This window comes from Portunus trituberculatus, chromosome 50 (genome assembly GCF_017591435.1).
Source record: "Portunus trituberculatus isolate SZX2019 chromosome 50, ASM1759143v1, whole genome shotgun sequence".
Lineage (NCBI taxonomy): Eukaryota > Metazoa > Arthropoda > Malacostraca > Decapoda > Portunidae > Portunus > Portunus trituberculatus.
The window spans coordinates 17,112,952-17,134,352 of record NC_059304.1 but is presented as its reverse complement, the minus strand read 5'-3'; the positions used below and the strand labels follow the sequence as shown (position 1 = coordinate 17,134,352).

The 21,401-nt window shown below is 37.4% G+C and overlaps 1 protein-coding gene and 1 pseudogene across 2 annotated transcripts; both read left to right on the top strand.

Moving 5' to 3' along the window:
* The first annotated feature begins 4,543 nt into the window (after window positions 1–4,543).
* Window positions 4,544–8,701, top strand: LOC123499896 (annotated as a pseudogene).
* Window positions 8,702–11,148: 2,447 nt separating this feature from the next.
* On the top strand, window positions 11,149–19,803 carry LOC123499732 (aldo-keto reductase family 1 member B1-like). Of its 2 annotated transcripts, XM_045248160.1 has the most exons (10): window positions 11,149–11,367; window positions 12,755–12,829; window positions 14,483–14,650; window positions 15,096–15,212; window positions 15,576–15,770; window positions 16,197–16,297; window positions 16,766–16,871; window positions 17,195–17,260; window positions 17,618–17,700; window positions 19,336–19,803. In XM_045248160.1, the coding sequence occupies exons 1-10, from the start codon at window positions 11,191–11,193 to the stop codon at window positions 19,376–19,378; spliced, it is 1,131 nt and encodes a 376-aa protein (XP_045104095.1). In that variant the 5' UTR covers window positions 11,149–11,190; the 3' UTR covers window positions 19,379–19,803. The 2 variants fall into 2 exon arrangements, with proteins under 2 accessions (XP_045104095.1, XP_045104096.1); XM_045248161.1 differs by lacking the exon at window positions 12,755–12,829 and having other exon boundaries at window positions 11,151–11,367.
* The last annotated feature ends 1,598 nt before the right edge of the window (window positions 19,804–21,401 follow it).

Sequence of the window (21,401 nt, the reverse complement as noted above, 5' to 3'; positions counted from 1 at the left end):
ATATGTGGGAATGGTTACGTTGTTGCGAACATCAAGGCTGTTCACTAGACAATAATTTTTATTATCATCATTAGTATTTTATTTTTGATATCGAGGAGGAGGTAGAAGACACCGATAATTTACTCCCAGTGAGGTCTAATAGCACTAGTTCAGGGGGGTACTGTGAACTCTCCTTTAAAGTTAGTTGTGATCTCGTTGAACGTTTCCCTTTGTGGCTCACAACTCAAGGGGGCAGTCACAGCCTACCCTCTAAAGACAACTCTCCTATTTCTCACAAAACTACATGCACTTGACACACACACATCCTTCACTTAAAATAAAAAAAATAAATAAATAAAAAAATTGGCGACTCCAAATCCAGCCTCAGATTCCCCTTCTGGGGATGGGATGAGAAATGTCCCCGGGTCGGACTGCTCTCTCGTTGGCGACCTTAAATCTCTTGACACCTTCTTCAACCGACCAAGGATATTCAGTATGGAAGAGGGAGACAATTGAGTGGCATTGAAGAAGAGGGGATAGTTGTCTAGAAGATTGTGTCGAGTTGATAGATGGAGGAATTGAGTTTTTGAGGCATTGAAAACTACTAGATTTTCTCTGCCCCAATCGGAAATCATAGAAAGATCAGAAGTCAGACGTTCTGTGGCGTCCCTGCGTGATCTGTTGACTTCCTGAAGAGTTGGTCGTCTCTAAAAGGACGTGTAAAGATTTAGGGTGGCATCATCAGCGTAGGAGTGGATAGGGCAAGAACTTTGGTTAGGATAATTAATGAACAATAGAAAGAAAGTGGGTGACAGGACAGAACCCTGAGGAACACAATTATTAATAGATTTAGGAGAAGAACAGTGGCCATCTACCACGGCAGCAATAGAACGGTCGGAAAGGAAACTTGAGATAAAGTTGCAGAGAGAAGGATAGAAACCGTAGGAGAGCAGTTTGGAAATCAAATCTTTATGCTAGACTCTATCAAAAGCTTTTGATATGTCTAGTATGACAGCAAAAGTTTCACCGAAATCTCTAAAACAGGATGATCAAGACTCAGTAAGGAAAGCCAGAAGATCACCAGTAGAGCGACCTTGACGGAAGCCATACTGGCGATCAGATAGAAGATTGCGAAGTGACAGTTGTTTAAGAATCTTCCTATTGATAATAGATTCAAAAACTTTAGACAAGCAAGAGATTAAAGATATAGGAACAGGCTGAATGTAGGTAAACTTCCAGCAAAAAGGAAAGGTAGAAGTCGATAGACAAAGTTGAAAGAGTTTGGCCTGGCAAGGTGCAAGCACGGAAGCACAGTTTTTGAGAACAATAGGAGGGACCCTATCAAGTCCATAAGCCTTCCGAGGGTTTATGACAGTGAGGGCATGGAAAACACCATTATGGAATATATATGGTGTGATAGGGAACTCTTGGTAGACTAATGATTGTTGTAGATGTACCAGATAACTACATTGGATTAATGTAAAGAATAATTTTGCGTAAAAGCTGTTGTATGTATGAGGGAACTACCATGAGGCAGCCAGGGTTCATGTAAAGCGAGAATATGAAACTTTGAGGTTTACTTGGTTCACCTGACGGTGGTGAATGGGAGAAGCAGACTGGGACTGGTAGAGGTGGTGTGGATGGTGGTGGACTGGTGGCGGCGATGTGACCTCCGCCAAAGACTTACTTCTCTCAGGTGTCGTATGTTATTTAGGTTTTGCTCAATTGTACTATCTGGCTGTGTATCTCTCTAGAGTGAGTTAGGATCTCTGATGTGATTTGTGACATGTGCTGTGCGTGGTTTGGGATTGTTGGTTTTAGGTTAAGGAATATTATAATGTAAGTGTTTTTTATACTTAATTATATTCAAAATCTACTCTTGTTGTCTCCTTAATTCTCTACTCAGTTCATTAACGAGGGTTGGAAAGTAAAGTGAACCTGGGAATAGTTTGTCTGTGCGTCATCGGTACCCACCCTCGCCTCCTGTCGTGCTGGAGGAGTGATGGCGTAACAATGGAGTACTCTTCGCATGTTTGGGGGAGTTCCACTAACACAGTTTTATTAGATAGAGTGGAATCAAAAGCTTTACGTTTCATCAACTTCCCTCCTCTGACTGACTGTCTTCAGCCTCTTTCTCATCGACAAAATGTTGCATCTCTTTCTATCTATCGTTATTTTCATGGTAACTGTTCTACTGATCTTGCTAACTGCATGCTTCCCCTCCTCGTGCTGCCTTGCTGCACAAGGCTTTATTCTTCTTCTCATCCCTGTTTTGTCCAACTCACTGATACAAGAGTTAACCAGTACTCTCAATCATTCATACCTTTCACTGGTAGACTCTGGAACTCCCAACCTGCTTCTGTATTTCCACTATCCTGCAACTTGTTTTCTTTTAAGAGAGATGGATGGAGACATTTGCCCCCTAATTTTGGCTAATGCTTTCCCTTATTCTAGAAAACCAAGACCCAAGTGGGCCTTTTCTTATTCTTTTTTTTTCTTTTTAGCCCTTGGCTGGCGCTCTCTCCTATATAAGAAAAAGAAAATAAATAAATAAAATAGAAAATAAAATAATGTATATATATATATATATATATATATATATATATATATATATATATATATATATATATATATATATATTTTTTTATTTATATATATATATATATATATATATATATATATATATATATATATATATATATATATATATATATATATATATATATATATATATATATATATTTTTATTTATTTTATATATATATATATATATATATATATATATATATATATATATATATATATATATATATATATATATATATATATATAAACTGTTGTAAGGACAAACACGTATGTGAGATTTTTACGTATATAATACGTATTGATATGATGAATAAGAATTTTTCTTTCTTTTTTTCAGTACATATTTATCTAGAATCAGCACTAACCCTTACTTTCGTGTCGTGTCTCACTGGCTAGAGTTCTCAGGCTGACTATTTTGAAATCCACATGATAGTATGTGTCGCAAATTAATGTTAACACCGTCATTGTCTCTCGGAAATTAATTAACTTCCTTTAGACGTTTTCATATTTGCCAGTTTATTAGGTTAGGTTTAGATAGTTTGCTAAATAATGACATAGTAATTTGCAACAGAAAGTATTGGTAAATTATTTATAACCTCATCAAAACTTGTTAATAAACAAACAATTTCGCCCCAAAATACCTAATACTCATTCTGGATATTTACCTTTTATTTTCATGTACACAAAATAATCATCTTACACAAAAATCACGCACTTGAAATAAGCAGAGGATGCAAAATGTTAGCTAGAGTAGGGAAAGACAGGCTACTTGAAACTATGCAAAATATGTGACATAAGTTAGAAGGATAGATGCTTAATTCAAACAGGAACATTAAAAATAGAAGATGTAATATGTAAATGTAAATAAACTAAGACAAACACGAATAAATAAAACATTTGTGTATTTACCTTATAACAATATGTACTAGCCAACTTTCTCTCGTACTTCTTTTTCCTTCCCATAGCAACATCAAAAAATGTAAATACAATAAAATAAGAAAAGTTTCGTTTCGTTTACTATATAACGCATGAAGACACAAAAAGTATGAACATAAAAAAGAAAAGCTCTTCTCGCCCTCTTTTCCGTCTCAATAATTTTGTCTCTGGCTTTCAACACGTTACTCACCTCAAAACACACACGTGGTTCAGGCAGGCCGCAGAGAGGTGGGGCATATCATCATTTGGTGAAGGAAACACTTAGAAACACAACACAACTCAAGTATCGTAGCAACTCACGAGCGACGTGACTGTGTTTACATTCCCTGGCATTAAAAGACACGAAAGATTTGACGAGGCGAGGTAAAAAAGATAAATTAATAGATAAAATCAAGTCGCTTTTTCCTTTGTTTTGAGATTTGCCCGCTTAATATTTAGGCAGTTCCGCCAGCACTTGTCAAGTATACGGCGCCTATGATATATATATATATATATATATATATATATATATATATATATATATATATATATATATATATATATATATATATATATATATATATATATATATATATATATATATATATATATATATATATATATATATATATATATATATATATATATATATATATATATATATATATATATATATATATATATATATATATATATTCATAAGTAAATAATAATGGTAATGATAGTGAGTGAGGACTATATGTAGCAACGTCTTGCCATGATGCCTGAGCTCCACCAATCAGCGTTTAGCCTTTCACAACCCTGCCTTCTGGCACCAAAATATCAATGTAGGATAACGAGGCTGTGCAGACAACACTTAAGCCATAGATAGTAGCAAAGAATAAGCTTCCTGCTTTTACCTTTACTGCGTGTTCAGGTCAAAAGTCTGGAGGTTTAGGACTCTTAGAAGACGAATTGAAGTTTGACACAAGAGTGAAAGTCACACGACCTTTGTGATGGTTGTTTCAGTGTCAGAAGTAGAAAGAATCTAAGATCTATCAAAAACTCACAGTTTCCCTTCACGATGAAGATCAACAAGAAGCTGTTGCCCATCAAGGTTCACTATTTTCTCCAATATTCAGGTAAGCGAGGCTCATTGTACAAGTGACCTAACGAAACACCTCAAACTATAAATATTTTCTTTTACAATACCCTAGATTTAGAAGTATTAACATCATGTTTACCGCAGTGCTGCATCATATATACTCCTGAGGATGGCTGTTGGGCGAGTGGCCTATTGTGTATACAGTTCTAATCGTATAGAGTATAGACTGTATAATCCCTGTTCCCAATCCTGACGCCGAGCAGTCAGCGGGTATCCACTCAAATTAAAATGGGTTATTGAGTCTCTACTCGCTTGCCTGACCAAGTGGATCTCTCCGTCCACACTAATTTCAGTTGAAATTCAGTAACTGCACATAATTTATGTTAAATGTTCATAATGAATATTTGTTTGTCCTTTCATCTTGAAACTATGAATCTATCTTAACAATTCATTATTTGTAATCAATATTAAAATGATTTCTCTGTTTCAAACATTACGTTTTACAAAAGATTACATAAGTTTTGCATTATGAAATTGATTATAATAGTAAGAGCAAGCAAAACACTAACATTCCACAATCAAACTTGCAATATCTAATCAAGAATATTAGTCAGAATATATCACTACCAACTTGTCAGCAATTTCTTTATGCATAGGAAGGAAATATTATGATATTAAGAAATATTATGTTATATTTCTTGTAATTGTCCTTGTTTTTAGATTTTGTTATTCAATCTTTCCGTCCACTATGGCATCCGTGCGGCTGAGCCACAAATACACACACAAAAAAAAATAATAATGAATAAATAGATAGATAAACAAGATGAAAATAAAATACGAAAAAAATATTAAAAACAGCCGAATATGTGATTTATGCGTTCTACAACAGCACATCAAGAGTTGATATCTCTGGCGGTATGTAGCATCTACAACAATAATGCAACTGCTCCCCATTACAACACAGAAATTTTATCTTTTTCTTATTATTATCATTAATTCTCTTCTTCTGTTCTTCTGTTCTTCTTCTTCTTATTATTATTATTATTATTATTATTATTATTATTATTATTATTATTATTATTATTATTATTATTATTATTATTATTATTATTATTATTATTATTATTATTATTATTATTATTATCATTATTATTATTATTATTAATATTATTATCGTTATTAATATTATCGTGATCATCATTTTTATCATTATTCCTCCTCCTCCTCCTAGCAATCAGATATAAGGTTGTGAACCGCGATACTTGATTAAGGATCATCCTGTTGATGATAGATTCTAAACTTTAGGAAGACTGGAAATGAAAACAATAGGATGATGTTTAAGGAATTCAATTGCTTATCTTTTTTTAGAGACAGACTGAATGCAGATAAATTTTCAGCGAGAATAAAGCAGAAGTTGATAGACAGAAGCCCCACCTCAGACGGTGGGGCTTCTGTGGACGGTGCTATCCATGGTGAATCTCATCGCCAACTGTATCTGCGGCACGTTTGCTGATTACTTAAGGGCCTATCGCACTGTCTTCCTGACATCAGGTCTTCTAGCCATGTACTGGATACCAGAGCTTCTAATCACCACTCAAGCCTCAGAAGAAGCTTTCAACATCACGTTTTTGGAAAATGCAACGCTATCTTTCAGCGCGTTCCTCGCCAACAACAGCGCGTTGTTTCTGGAGGTGGCGGGCGTGAACCCAAACATGACGGTTGGAGAGATCCAGCAGGCACCCTTCACATTGCAGCGTGTTGAAGAGACAACGGGGATCCTGGAGGAGAGCGAAGGTGTGGCCTCCCTCCTGCGCTACCCGCAGTTCTGGCTCATCGTCTTCATCCTCATGCTGGAACAGATTGGACTCAATACCTGTATTATGATCACCGATTCTGTTTGCTTTCTGATACTGGGTAAGGGGCTTTCCATATCTCTTGTTTCAAGTACCACTACCACCATCAACAACAATATAAATAACAAATACGAAGGCAACAAATTCATCATGGTCATAGTCATCATCATCATCATCATCATCATCATCACCATCGTCTTGAACCAAAAGTATAACAATCCAGCCTCACCGTCAACTATATGAATCCTTTCCTCTCCTGGCGTTAGGTTCTGAGCGGCATCTGTACGGGCGGCAGCGTCTGTGGGGCACAATCGGCATGGGCGTGATGGCCATCGTCTCAGGGGCGCTTGTCGACATCTATTCTCAGGGTCTGCCACAAAAGGATTACCTTCCCGCCGTCATCTCCTGCATTGTTCTCATGTCAGCAGACATCCTGGTGGTGGCAAGGATGAAGATTCCTTACTCCAGTGACGACAAATTAAAGATGGGAGAAGTTGGCAACATACTTGTGCATCCCGAAGTCCTTCTCTTCCTAGTAATTACTCTAGTTCCTCTTTTTTCTCGTCCTTAGTCTGATTGCCTTCAAGAATTTCCTGAATGTAGGATAACATTTTTGACAAAGTAATTCCCATTCAACTTATCTATTGCCACCCGAGAATCAGTTTGTGTGAAGGCTGTGTCCGCTGAGACCAAGTGCTTATGTCATCAGATGACCGTGTACGTGATGGGCGCGTCGCTTGGCATCGTGTGGATATTCAAACTGATGTTGGTGTAGGACGTCGCCCTGGCATGGAACCCTGACTTTCCTGCGCTCAAACTCCTTCAGGGATTAGTTTTGGGAATTGAAGCCTTCGGGGGAGAGGTTCCATTCTTTTTCCTCTCAGGTAAGACAAGAGTGTGTTCGTTGCTTTTAGAAAATGGAATTAATGTATCAAGACAGCTTTGTTAATATAAAATTTGAATGATACAAGTACAATTAGTGAATATTCGTAATTCAATATTATGTAACTTGTATAATTTCCAATCTGAAATGCAATCCTGCTGTAGAAGTCACAGTCAACAAGAGTTCCATATCTATCATCAATGCACACTTTTGACAGGGGTGATAACTGAATGGCTGGGATACACAAGTGTGCTCATTGTCTCGGTGCTCAGCACAGGGCTGAGGTACTCCCTTTACTACACTGTCAGCAATCCGTGGTACCTCCTCCCCGTAGAGCTCCTTAATGACCTCAGCTATAGTCTCTTCCAATCCGTTATGGCTGTTTATGCCAGCCATATCGCGCCATCAGGAGCGCAAGCCACTGTTCAAAGCCTCGTTAAGGCCGCCTTCTCTATAGGTGAGTTCTGCTTTAATCGCTCCATTTACGCCACACTACCATTATATATGGCCGCTGCCCTAGTCTCCATCCACTTACTGTCACTGCGTTTTTCTTATGTAAGAGGAGCAGTGAGCAAAAGAAAATAAATAAAATAAAAAATAAGTCCATTGAGAATATCAATTCCTAGAGGTCAAAAGCCATAATCACAAATGGAGTTTTGTCAAATATGAATCATATCCCTGCACTTTTCAAAGCATGAAGAAATTTGAATTTTCAACTTTTGATCTCTAAAATTTCTGATTGAGGCAGGGAAAACTTAGCATTGTCCAGTGCCTCAAAAACTCAGTTCTCCATCTATCTGGTAGAAGGTCACCTCTCTTCTAAGGATACTACCAGTGGTGCTCCTCAGACAATACCACTATGCATAAATGTCAACGTCTAACTGATGATCAGGAAAATTATATTCACTTTGTATTATGAAGTATCTCTAGGCATACGACCCATAGTTTTAGTTCACTGCTTTCTTGGCCGATGAGCGTGAAAGTAATGCCCAAGTATGATGACAGGGACTTCCACGGCCGGGTTTCTGGGAGGCATCCTCTACAGCATCCAAGGTGGGTCCATCGCCTTCCTGGAGATGGGCGTGTTCGATTTCACCTACGTATTCATCTTTGTTCTCCTGCATTTCCTGATCAACAAATACTGCTCCTCAGGCAAGTTCTGTACCTGGCATCACAGGCTCGGCTGTTCGTGTTGCATTCTGTTCCTTCCCACCACCCAAACTGACATTGATCAATAAGAATTAAGTTTTTTTTTATTTATTTAGTTTCACATTTACGTACTAAACAGGGGACCATTTATTTGTTGGGTTGTGTGATAATAGAATAATAACCTGTAACCAACCATTTACCCTCAAGTGAGGTGAACTCTCAGATGCTGTAGGACTGTGCTATGCAGAATGACCTCGCCAGCGAGGCGCCAAAGATGGCGGACCTCGGGAAATAAGAGGGTATAAGGGACGAGTGTGTCTCTTCGTTGTGAAAATATTTGCTGGTGAAAAACTAAAATGTTTTCATATATAAATCTAGACATTCGATGAATCGAATTTGGCATTGGCCACTCAACGTACTGCTATATATAGAGCAGGGACTTGAGTCAACAGACAGACCTTTGCGTATGTCTTCCTTATCAGCCTCTATACTGAATTACCATTTGTAATATGATAAAAAAAAAACTGTGTTCATTGAATGTTGATGGCTGAAGGAAGAAGCAACAAAATTATAGCACATCTCTCCTCATCTAACATGAATGTCGAAGTACTAGCATGGATTAACGTAATATGTGGGAACCGGTACCTTTTCGCCAACCTCAAGGCTGTTCACTAGAGATTGTACGAGTGGGTGAATCAGCAGGTTTTCTCTGAGAAAGGGGAGGAGTGTAAGAAGGCGAGACATCACAGTTGGGGATACGTTGCAAGGGAATCTTTTTGTCCCTCTCATAGGGCATAACGGAGAAATCTTGAGAGAGAGAGAGAGAGAGAGAGAGAGAGAGAGAGAGAGAGAGAGAGAAGTGCTTGGATATCCTCTATTCCTTTGCTTTGTCATGCGCCTGCTCTCTGGAATACATTAAACACTAAACAACCCAACATTCAATCCCGCATGAAAATAACTATGATCGTTAGCAGCCATCCACAGTGTGATTAGTATAGCTTATGATAAAGACACATGTTCTTTTAGTTTTGTTATCGTGATTATCTTAATGTTATCACACACAAAGAAGTCCCAGTAAAGGTAAAAGACGTGTATCAATAGTTGTGACATTCAACAGTGGTGGAAGTAGGCCTGACTATAAGAAGTATGCGTTTACGTAAATACCACATTGCCTACATGTCATCCTTCTAAAGGCTCTAAGTTAACATGACATGCGGATACCTCGATATGCGCCATAGAAATAGAGGCATGAATAGTTAATGGTTTGAGTCTCCTCTTACTGGTGTACGGTAAAGAAAAAAAGATAATATGTATTGAGTATTGTCTTCAACACATTTTGTAGATTCCTTTCTTCGTCATTACTTGGATAATCCCGTTGAGAGTTGAGATTCATGAAAAGTTCCTGTTTTTCCTCACTCATTAAGATTAAATTCTAGTTTTGCAGTTTCTTTATTCTATGAACATATGACTCATGTTTTCTATTGTGGAAAAAAATAATAAATAAAAATTCAGAAGATTCAAAGTTCCGCTCAGTTTCGAGAGGACAGACAGACAGTTAGACATTTTTGTTTTCCTGCTGAAGATCCATTATTATCCATATTCTCTTCAGTAGTCTCTTCTAATAATACTTGTATCTTTATCATCATTTATGTCTACAGACTTATCTCCATCACATGTGAACAATGCCTCACGATGACTCGCGAGTTGTGACGCCCTACATCTGTCCATCTTATTTAGAAGTTAGAGCTACAGAAAGAGCAAAGGTTAGAGAACTGCTTCCTGGCTTCAAATGTGGGAGTAAATCTTTATTTAGACATCAGTGTTCAGTGGCCTTCAGAAAATAAAACACTTTAGTAATGATGACATGCACGCTTAAGTCACCATCATATCCAGTAACACCACCATTCTCTCTCTCTCTCTCTCTCTCTTATAGCCGCGAACTAAGAAAGTAGCGTGGTCGCCTATCATGGCTGCAGTGTACCATTATGATAGGTATTTGTTTCAGCAGCCCTCTCTCTACATACTTGTGTGTTCTGTATTATCACGCGGACTGTTTTGAAGAGCAACAAAGAAGTCGGATTCTCATGAGCATAGTTTCTGAAGATTATGCTTTTTTTTTCAGTCCATCTATCATTAGAGTAATGAAATGGTCCTTGAAACCTTGTATAACTTTCATTGGAGTTTGTCAAGAGTGGTGGAATTAAGTTAGACGCCGTGCGCCGCAATATCAAACAATGTGTCCCTCCCCTGACTAGTGAACACATGTGCTTATCCTCGAGAGACCCATGGGTTATGTAAAGGCACTTACCTACACCTGCTGTTGTTCCCCAGGGATGCTTGACACTTCAGCACATATGAAATAAGCGCACTTTGGTTGTCGTTTTTTTTCTTTTTTTTTCTCGTTTTAGTTTCAAATTAAGATTATATTAGGCTGGACATATATTCGCTTTAGATTTATTGATATGTTAAGAAAATGTGAGCAAAAATCCGTTGTATAGCAATGTTGGATAATGAAAGATGGGAAATAAATGATTTATTAATTCATTTTGGTGTATCATTACTGAATTATTCATTTAGCTGAATTGACTGATTTTCTTATCAAAGTTAAGAAAACTATCACATTTGTGAAACAAGTGACAACAGTTAATAAATCAACAAATAAACCAAGTAAGACAAATAATCCCGAAGTAGCAACACTGCAGCCTGTACATCACCTGCCGACCATCCTCCTCAGCCTCCCAATGATAGCGGCTCTCACAAGAACCTTCTCCGCTACCTCTACCCAGCGGCTCCTCTGTCAGACGCCCTACCTCATACCCTTCTGTCTCCGCCACCTCGCCACAATGTCAGCCAGCTCCCCTATGGTCACCTTCAATAATGGGCAGCAGTACCCCATCCTCGGCCTCGGCACTTGGAAGGTAGGGCTAAAAAATAAGGAGTGAATTCAGTGTTTCTTGGATGTGTTGACAAGAGTGGAATGTTTGTGTTCGTTTTCGGTTAGTCTGTCTGAAGTCTGAGTGTCGCGATTGTGTATCTGTTTAGATTGAATGTTAGCTTGATAATGACATTGCCTGTTAGTGTTGTAATGATGGTTAAAAGAGAGAGAATATTTATTGCATGTTTGGTTTGTGATGATTATTTAGTTATTTCATGTTGGAGGGAATGCGTAGTTAGGGTGTATTTATTTATTTATTTATTTATTTTCAGCAACGCTATTGTGTGTGTATTTCTTAAGGTTCCTAACCATTATTATGTATATTATCATTATGGCCACAGATAAAGGAAAATTTAATGCTTAAGAACACTAATCTAACTGTAGTATACCTCACTAAGAAGTGGGAGGCCCAGGGTGTGGTAGGTTTACCTCCTGGTCCTCGTAGGGTACTGGCATTACCGAGTGTTCGGCACCTGATTGATATTAGTAACATACAGTGTGATCTTATGAAATGTACACCTAAAGTCCCTATATTTAAACTTGCATCCATCCCACTTAGCTACCATTGGCACACTTGCAGTTAGCCAACTGACTTCTGTGGCTGCCACACACATGGTGGCTGGCTGAAAATAATTTACGTAATGACATTAGCATGGACTTTGAATTTGTGATGTAGCACAAGACCGATTACATCACTGTAATGGAACCTGCACATGTGCTGTACAGTGAGTATTTATCTCATATATGCATCATTTACCTACTTCGTGAAGAACCATTGTTGGAGAGATTATTATAAGCTTCAGAAGTGCAGCAGTTTTCAATACAATAAAGTTTAGTATGAAATGGATTGGTTGCGTGGGGATTTGCCCTTACCAGTAGGACAACAAAAACACCAGGAAACAGGTTGTGGAGAAGGGCTTAAGAAAATTGAGTCAGAGAAGAAATAATCTATGACCATGTACAGGATCTTAGGCTCATAAGCCATCTTGTTCTGTAAGGGAGAATGAAAACATCAAATGAAAGTGTGACGATTCATGTTTGCTTGTCTTTACAGGTGCAGCTGTGGTATATGAATTGTGTTTAATAGTGTTGTGAGAGTTAACAAGATATTTATCTTTGTCGTGCCTCTGTTTTTTTAGAATGATAGAAGTGCCAAGATATTGATCTGAAGATTTTCTCTTGGAGACAATGTGACAGGTATGATCATCTACCAAGGAGGTATAAATTCCAGCGCCATGGAGATATACCCTTGAGGTCTCTGAATAATTTTGGGGATCTTGATACAATACATTCTGTCTCTGTAAGTATTAACAGGTAACAGGAGGTGAGGTTGTTTGCGTGGGATTATTGATCTTTAGTAATCCTTGTAGGGACGAGGGGGGGCCCCAAGGAACGTGTCAGATGTGCCTGGAAGTGAAAGACTTTCAGAGTCATGTCTTATTCAAGTAAGTTATTTAATTTCCTAGTTAACAGCTTGATATATATATATATATATATATATATATATATATATATATATATATATATATATATATATATATATATATATATATATATATATATATATATATATATATATATATATATATATATATATATATATATATATGTTTCTATTGTTGTGTTTTTGGGGCTTTGCCATCTGCTCAATTAATCTTTTCCTGCAAGATGATTAATGGACTTGACATTGCCAATCAGACTGTACCACAGGAGTACTTCCACCATCCAATACGGCAAATTTTCAGCAATCGGTGACAGTACAGATCCATGACAGTGGAAACTTGAGCTGTGTCCAACTAACTTTAATATTGTCAGCATAGGTGAAAAAATCTTAGAAAAAATTCAAATTGAATGTTTATCTTATTCCCTCACCAATGAAAAATACTGTTTTAAGTCAGATGAATACATTTGATTTTGAACTTGTTCATGTTCCAAAAACAATTTATAAACACTATGTTGGAACCAAAAATATTGACTATACTGATGAATCAATACGGGAAAAATTGTGATGAGATAAGCAATAATCTGATATTATCACAATAATGTCTACCATTGATTGTCAGTCTGCTACATAAGTGTTAAGAGTGCTAGTAACTTTTGCATCCTTCCAAAAGAATCTGAAAAGCATGAGGCATCTGAAACTTGTCTATTATAGGGAAATGACTATTTTCCATTCTTCATCTCTCTCTCTCTCTCTCTCTCTCTCTCTCTCTCTCTCTCTCTCTCTCTCTCTCTCTCTCTCTCTCTCTCTCTCTCTCTCACATTGTGGAGTGATTTGTACAGTATACAGGTCTACATGCCAGTCTTGTTTACTGTATGTTGGTTTGGCAGGCATAATTTTGTACCATACTTTGTCAGCCAATCCATTGCTGCTAAACTGTACTGCTCATTTTCATATTTCTCCTTTTGTTTCTCTCATCTATCCTCTTGGAGCCACATCTCCATACTCCTTCATTCTGTTTCTTCCAAACTTATAATAATATGTACAATGGAGTCCCTTTTTGTTTTCACATCATATGTAAATATACATTTTCTTGCAGTGGTGCTTAGACTGTTCTGGTTCAGAAAACTTCTTGTTTGTACTAATGTACTGTGATGGCCACTGCAGATCTACAAACTTAAAAATTACCTCCAGCAAGCATACATCTGCAAACTTATTGAATTTTGTGGTTCTGCAGACAAACCCCATTTTATCCCTCTCATTACTTTGTGGGATTAGTTTAATTTCAATATATGATGATGATTTTTTTTGTTAATAAGGGATTATAAGTAACCTCTACTTATTCATTCACTATATAAGATTAGAGGACATGATTTTTGAAAACTTGTTGATCGGACATGATATTACCTATACTTTATAATATGGAATACCTATTTATTTTCTATATCATGATTATGTATGCATGTATTGTTTGCTGAAATACTTTTTGCAAACACAAAACAATAAATTAGCTTGATTTGTCACAAACGTGAATTCACAAGCCGAATCTCATTGATGTATTTGCAGAATTTACATTGTGTACCAGTGATTGTTAAAGTGGCCAGATGGGCTCATATTCATATCATCTTTGTACACACTTACAAGTGTTTTGTTTCAGTCCAAGCCTGGTGAGGTGTGCCAAGCAGTGAAGAACGCCATCTCTTGTGGATATCGTCACATTGACGGTGCTCTTATTTATGGCAACGAGAATGAGGTGGGTGCTGCCATCAAAGCAAAGATTGAGGATGGGACTGTCACCAGGGACGACCTATTCATAACCAGCAAGGTAACGAATTGTGATGTTTATTGCATTAATTCCACTCAACATAGATATGAAATCAAGGTCAAGTGCTTGTGCTTAAATGATATGAATATTGCTTACTTGGATATGAAATCAAGGTCAAGTGCTTGTGCTTAAATGATATGAATATTGCTTACTTGTTTGTCATGCATAAGAAGAAGACTTTATCCATTGCACTTAAGTTGTGATTAGTAAAATAATTGTCATTGTTCCCTTATATAAGCAGATTGTTGAGTCAGCTCCCAACTTGATTGAAGCAATTTTTCTACCTATAATTCAACTTAAAGTGATATCTGTCATACTTTTCTCATGGCAGCTGTCATTGCCTAAAGCACCACAATAGGTCTTATTGATCATTTATGTATGAAATAATTGTTGCTTTTGAATATTACTAAAATTATTATGAGATTGTCACCAAGGTGTGTTTCAGTGCTGGAACATTTACCACAGCCAACACCTGGTGGTGCCCAGCCTGAAGGAGTCCCTGACCAGCCTGGGGCTGGACTATTTGGATCTGTACTTGATTCACTGGCCCATGGGATATCAGGTGTGCTTATATGTGTTTTGTGATAATTCTCAGTGATTGCTTTGTTTATTGAAGTCAGATGTTCATTGTGATTTGTTGACTGCAGTCAGCTGTTCATATTTGTACCTCTTCCAATCATATATTTCTACCTGCTAAGATGTTAATGCTTACTGTAGATGATATCAAGTAAGGTATACTTCTTTACCCCAATGAATTTGTACCTTGCATTGTTATCAGGAATGATTATAAAACATCATTCATAAATTAGTTGAATAAAATAAGAAATTCAGGTTAGTTATGTGATGGGTGTCTGTAAATATTCCATAGTTCCATAAGGAGTGTGTTGAGCAGTGCTTGACATAGGCAGGACATGTGGTGTTTCAGGAAGGTGGAGCAAAGTTCCCTGTTGATTCAAATGGGAAAACTCAATACAGTGATGTTGACTACCTGGACACATGGAAGGGAATGGAGGAAGCTCAGAAAAGTGGTCTTACAAAGTCTATTGGTGTGTCCAACTTCAACAAGAAGCAGATTGAGCGTGTGTTGGCAGAAGGCACCATAAAGCCAGTCACCAATCAGGTATGTTGTTACGAGATGAAAGGGAAAGAATCTAAGTGACACACACACCATTACACTACACCAGATAACCAGCCTCACACTGAGCTATGTGGTCGGCTTACTTGAGGGATACACTCAGCATCACTAGTTTGTTTGGTAGACTTTCAAACTAGTCAGATAAACCAAACTTGTCCGTTTACCGAAGGAAGTTTGATATGCACAAAGGGTTTGGTGTACCTGAAATTTGGATGAACAAGTTTTGGGTTATTGAGAGCTTACCATACTACTTATACAAAGATGGACTGGAAAAATAGCAGAAGAATTTGTGATATATTGGAGGCATCGAGATTCCACTATATAGTTAATTAATTGAGAAATGTTCCTTGCTGCTTTTTTTGTACATTGTGATACAGAAAAGCATGTTAATGTGTTGCAATTTTCTCGTAGATTGAGTGTCATCCATACTTAAATCAGAGGAAAATGATTGATTTCTGCCGCTCTAAGGGCATCTACATCACTGCCTACAGCCCTCTTGGATCACCTGACAGGTTGTGACTTCTCCCACATTTGTCCCAGAGTTTGTATTGTATAATGTGAAATAGAAATGCTTTGAACCAGGTAATGATTGCAATACAGAAACTCAGAGGCAACCATACCATTCATTACTTGCAACACCACTTCATGTGTTGCCAGTGCAGTGTTGTGGCATATGCAAATAACATTAATTTTGAATAACAGCTTCACATAGAGCTGGTTTCTATGTCATGTATGCAGATCACTGTATGACATTATCTAAACTCTGGTCTGCTTTGTTACTGACAATCATATTTCAGTTACTGTGCATATCCTTAGTTGTAAGCGTAAAGATATGCTGAGTTGAGGATTAGTGGCAACAGAGTTGCTAGCAGAATCTTTTCCTAGAATGTCAACTTTTGTTTACAATGTATTTTCATGGTGGCCTGCACAAAGATGAATAGATTTGAAGAAGGCATTGGTTTTGACGTTCTGTTTTGCAGACCCTGGGCCAAGCCTGATGATCCACTGCTGATGGAGGACCCAAAGATTGTGGCCATTGCTGAGAAGTACAAAAAAACTCCTGCTCAAATTCTCATCCGTTACCAGGTCAGATTTTGTCCATTCTCTACAAACTGTTTTTGTTTTGGAAGAGAAGGTATGAAAAATGTAGAATTTGTGAAAGTTTTGCTGCTCTTCTGTGGTCTTTGTTCCTGTGTATGATCCTTGCAGTCTTTCTTATATTTCAAGCAAATATAGTGTAGACAATTAGATTGAATTAATATCCAACTCAGAGAAATAGCCATTATGATCCAGTTCTGTTGCTTAAACTATTTAGTTTAGGAAATATTTATATTTTTTATTTATTTTTATTTATTTATTTGTTTATTTATTTATTTATTTATTTATTTATTTTTTTTTTCCTCCTTTAGATCCAGCGAGATGTAATTGTCATCCCCAAGTCAGTCACCAAGTCAAGGATCGAGTCCAACTTCCAGGTTAGTGATACAGTCTTGGCTTCTATGCTGTTTTGATTCATCATACAGACAACCTTTGTACTAAAATTTTTGCATCCAGAATCCTGTTGCTCACTACCTTTTGTTGTGTAGCGCAGTGCATTGCTGGTCTCAGGGAGCAGCGTAGCAAGGGTCCACACAAATCTGCGTTTATTTTCTTTGTTTTCTTCAACAGATGCTTATTTAATACCAGTCTCTCTCTCTCTCTCTCTCTCTCTCTCTCTCTCTCTCTCTCTCTCTCTCTCTCTCTCTCTCTCTCTCTCTCTCTCTCTCTCTCTCTCTCTCTCTCTCTCTCTCTCTCTCAAATAATGATATATTTTTTTGTTTTTTTCACTACAGGTGTTTGACTTTGAACTCTCTTCTGAAGACATGAAGATTATCGACTCATTTGATTGCAATGGACGTGTTCTTCACTTGACCTGGTCTGTAACATTCAACATTGTGTTCTTCTGTTATTATTCTGTGCTAGGTGAACAAGTGGTACATTGTGGAGCAGAACAAGACTAAATTGTAATTATTTGTTTTTTATTTTAGAAATGACTTTTTTTTTTTTTATCAAGAGGGAAACTTGCTGAGGAAAAAAAAAAGACCCACTTGAACTACAAATTCCGTAAAGGTTTGAAAGGAATTACCCAAAAAAAAAAAAAAACAGGGATAAATGTTTTGAAACCTTCCTCTTAAAAGAAATTAAGTCATAGGAAGATGGAAATAAAGAAGCAGGCAGGGGGTTCCAGAGTTAACCAGTGAAAGATATGAATGTTTGAGAGACCTGGTTAACTCTTGTATTAGAGAGCTGGACAGAATAGGGATAAGAGGAAGAAGAAAGCCTTGTGCAGTGAGGCCACAGGAGGAGGGGAGGCATGCAGTTAGGAAGATCAATAGAGAAGTTAGCATGAAAATAGTGATAAAAGATAGAAAGAGATGCAACATTTCTGCGGTGAGACAGAGGCTGAAGACAGTCAGTCGGAGGAGGGAATGAAAAGCTTTTGATTCCACACTATCTGATAAAACTGTGACTGAAACCACCCCCAAACATGCAAAGAGTACTCCATACAAGGACAGATAATGCCCCTGTACAGAGTTAGCAGTTGGAAGGGCGAGAAAAACTGGCGGAGACACTGCAGAATGCCTAAGTTCATAGAAGCTGGTTTAGCAAGAGATGAGATGTGAAGTTTCCAGTTAAGATTGAGTAAAGGACAGACAGAGGATATTCAGTGTAGAAGAGGGAGACAGTTGAGTGTCATTGAAGTAGAGGGGATAATTGTCTGGAAGGTTGTGTCAAGTTGATAGATGGAGGAATTGAGTTTTGAGGCATTAAACACTATTAAGTTTTCTCTGCCCCAATCACAAATCTTAGAAAGATCAGAAGCCAGGCATTCTGTGGCATCCCTGCATAATCTGTTGATTTCCTCAAGGGTGCTTGTCTCTAAAAGGACGTTAAAAGATGTAGGATGGTATCATCAGCGTAAGAATAGATAGGGAAAGAAGTTTGATTAAGGTCATTAATGAATAATAGAAAGAGATTGCTTGACAGGACAGAACTCTGAGGAACACCACTACATTAATAGATTTAGAAGAACAGGGGCTGTCTACTACTGCTGCAATAGAGTGGTTGGAAAAGAAACGAGATAAAGTTGCAGAGAGAAGAATAGAAACCATAGGAGGTCAGTTTTGAAATCAAAGCTTTGTGCCAGACTCTATCAAAAGCTTTTGATATGTCCAACGTGACAGCAAAAGTTTCACCAAAATTTCTAAAAGATGATGACCAAGACTCATTATGGAACGCCAGAAGATCACCAGTAGAGCGATCTTGACGGAAATCATACTGGCGATCAGATAGAAGATTGTGAAGTGATAGATGTTTACGAATCTTCCTATTGAGGATAGATTCTAAAACTTTTGACAAGCAAGAGATTAAAGCTATAGGACGGTAGTTTGAGGGATTAGAATGGTCACCCTTTTTAGGAACAGGCTGAGGGTAGGCAAACTTCCACCAAGAAGTAATGTACTTTAATGAAATGAATGATTCTAACTTTTTTCCTCTCTCTATTCTGCAGGGTGAGTGACCACAAGCATTACCCCTTCCACGACGAGTTTTAGAGCAATGAGCAATGCAGCTAAAGAGGAAGAGGCATTTTCAGCTATATCTACGGAAAAAGTGCTCTTATTTTCTATCCTGGTGACTTTTCTTTTACAGTTATGTAATGGAAAGACAAATTTATTTCCTAGGGTATTTTTATAGGCATGATCTACTAAAAATTCATATCTTTTATATTTTATTCAGTTTTATTTTATTTAAGTTATTTATGCATTGCTGAAGGAAAGTTGGCAAGGAACTATCATTGCCATACAATTTAAGATGAGGATGCACTTGCAATTTAAGTTCCTTTGTTACATTTCTCTTAAAGAGGTAATAAAATACTGACTCATTTTCAAGAGTTTTGCTGTTATGTTTTATATTGAAGAGGCAAAAGAGAGCTGTAGATTAAACACTAATTATGTCAAAATATAATGTTGACTGTATCTATTTTTCTTTCCTTTAAGGCCTACTCATAATTCACATGAGAATTTTTTTCTGAATGATTGCAATCAGTCATTTTTCATTACTTCCTCATTTGCATCATCTCAATTGGATTTTATGTTTATTGATGCATAAGAGATGAAATGTGCCAGATAATTGATGAGCACAAGGTTTTCTCTGTTGGTGTGTCTCTGGAGAGAAAGGCTGAGGATGTTGGTGAACCTTCCTGTGTGTGTGGCAGAAAAAAGTTAAGAGATAAAGTAAAAAAAAAAAGATTAACATTATTTAACCAACCAGTTAGAATACATATAGGTAAATTTAGTTAACATTTCTACATTTTGGCGGGGACCTATAAATCCAGATAGTGAACTTGAAAATATAAGAATATTTCACATATATACATACTGGCATTGGGATCAACTGTCCTAACAAACTGCTCTTAAAAATAATTCTTGAGTCCTTCATGAACTTTTATGGCAAATAAGTTGTGCCATATGAATTTAGGATAGTAAGTGGCACAGTCCATTACTACATTAACCAGATTTATTAATGAAATGCATACCGGTATTGAAGATAGTGATAGACCGGGGGTGTGTATTGCTACTTACGGGTATAAACATGAGACAATTATTTAATATTACGTTTTAGCGTCCTTCAGGTAGGAGAGTGTTATGTCTAACAGGTAACTCATTCTTTCCTCGTCCGGTTTAGCTATGAGTATGATTGCCTCGAGGGTGAATGTGGTGGTGGTACGCCTTAGTTGTATTCATTGTAGTGTGGTGATGGATGCCACTTTAATATTCAACAAGTTACAGCAGGTGTTGATTACACGCAGGACTTGAGTACAACATAAAAGGCCGGTATCAATATTGACGAATTTGCAAGTTTCTGTAACACTCTTGTTGCGCCGTGTACTGGGAGATATGCAGACCCTCCCCGCTTGAAAGGTGAGACTAAGATGAAGATATATGTGTAGTTAAGCAACATGCTGGAATGCTCGCCTCAAATAGGCCTAGACATTTAGGTACACGAGTTCCTTGACGTGCATGAAAGGCGTGAAGAGATAAACATGGATCAACTCAATCATGCCGACATTCTGCATTCGTTCATTGTTTTGCCGCATTCACAAGATAATTCCTTTTTAGATACTCATGCTGCCCAAATCATTCAGTCAACTATATATACTATACTATTCTGTCGACTATGCATTAATTATGAAATTGTGTCAGCAAAATGTAGTATGCGAAGCTATTAACGTAGTCCCCCTTGTTATCCAAGCCACCATAGAAAACTGTTAACACGATAAAGAAAACGGTGATCCTATTAATCCATGGACATTTCCCATGAACATTTAGCGAGAAACAAATTTGTAACATGGTAGAATAATACATGACATGAAAAATACGTGAAGGTATGACGGGGTGAATGCATAACAGGAGTGAGAGGGAGAGAGAGCGGCGGGGCAGCAGCTGTAGCGGAGTATTGATTGGACATGTCTGACAGGCGCATTTCGGCCCCATAACAACAGTGGGGCGGCCCATTCATGGAATAGCGATTATTGTGGCGTCCCGGAGAATGTTTGCAACATGTATCATTAACTGA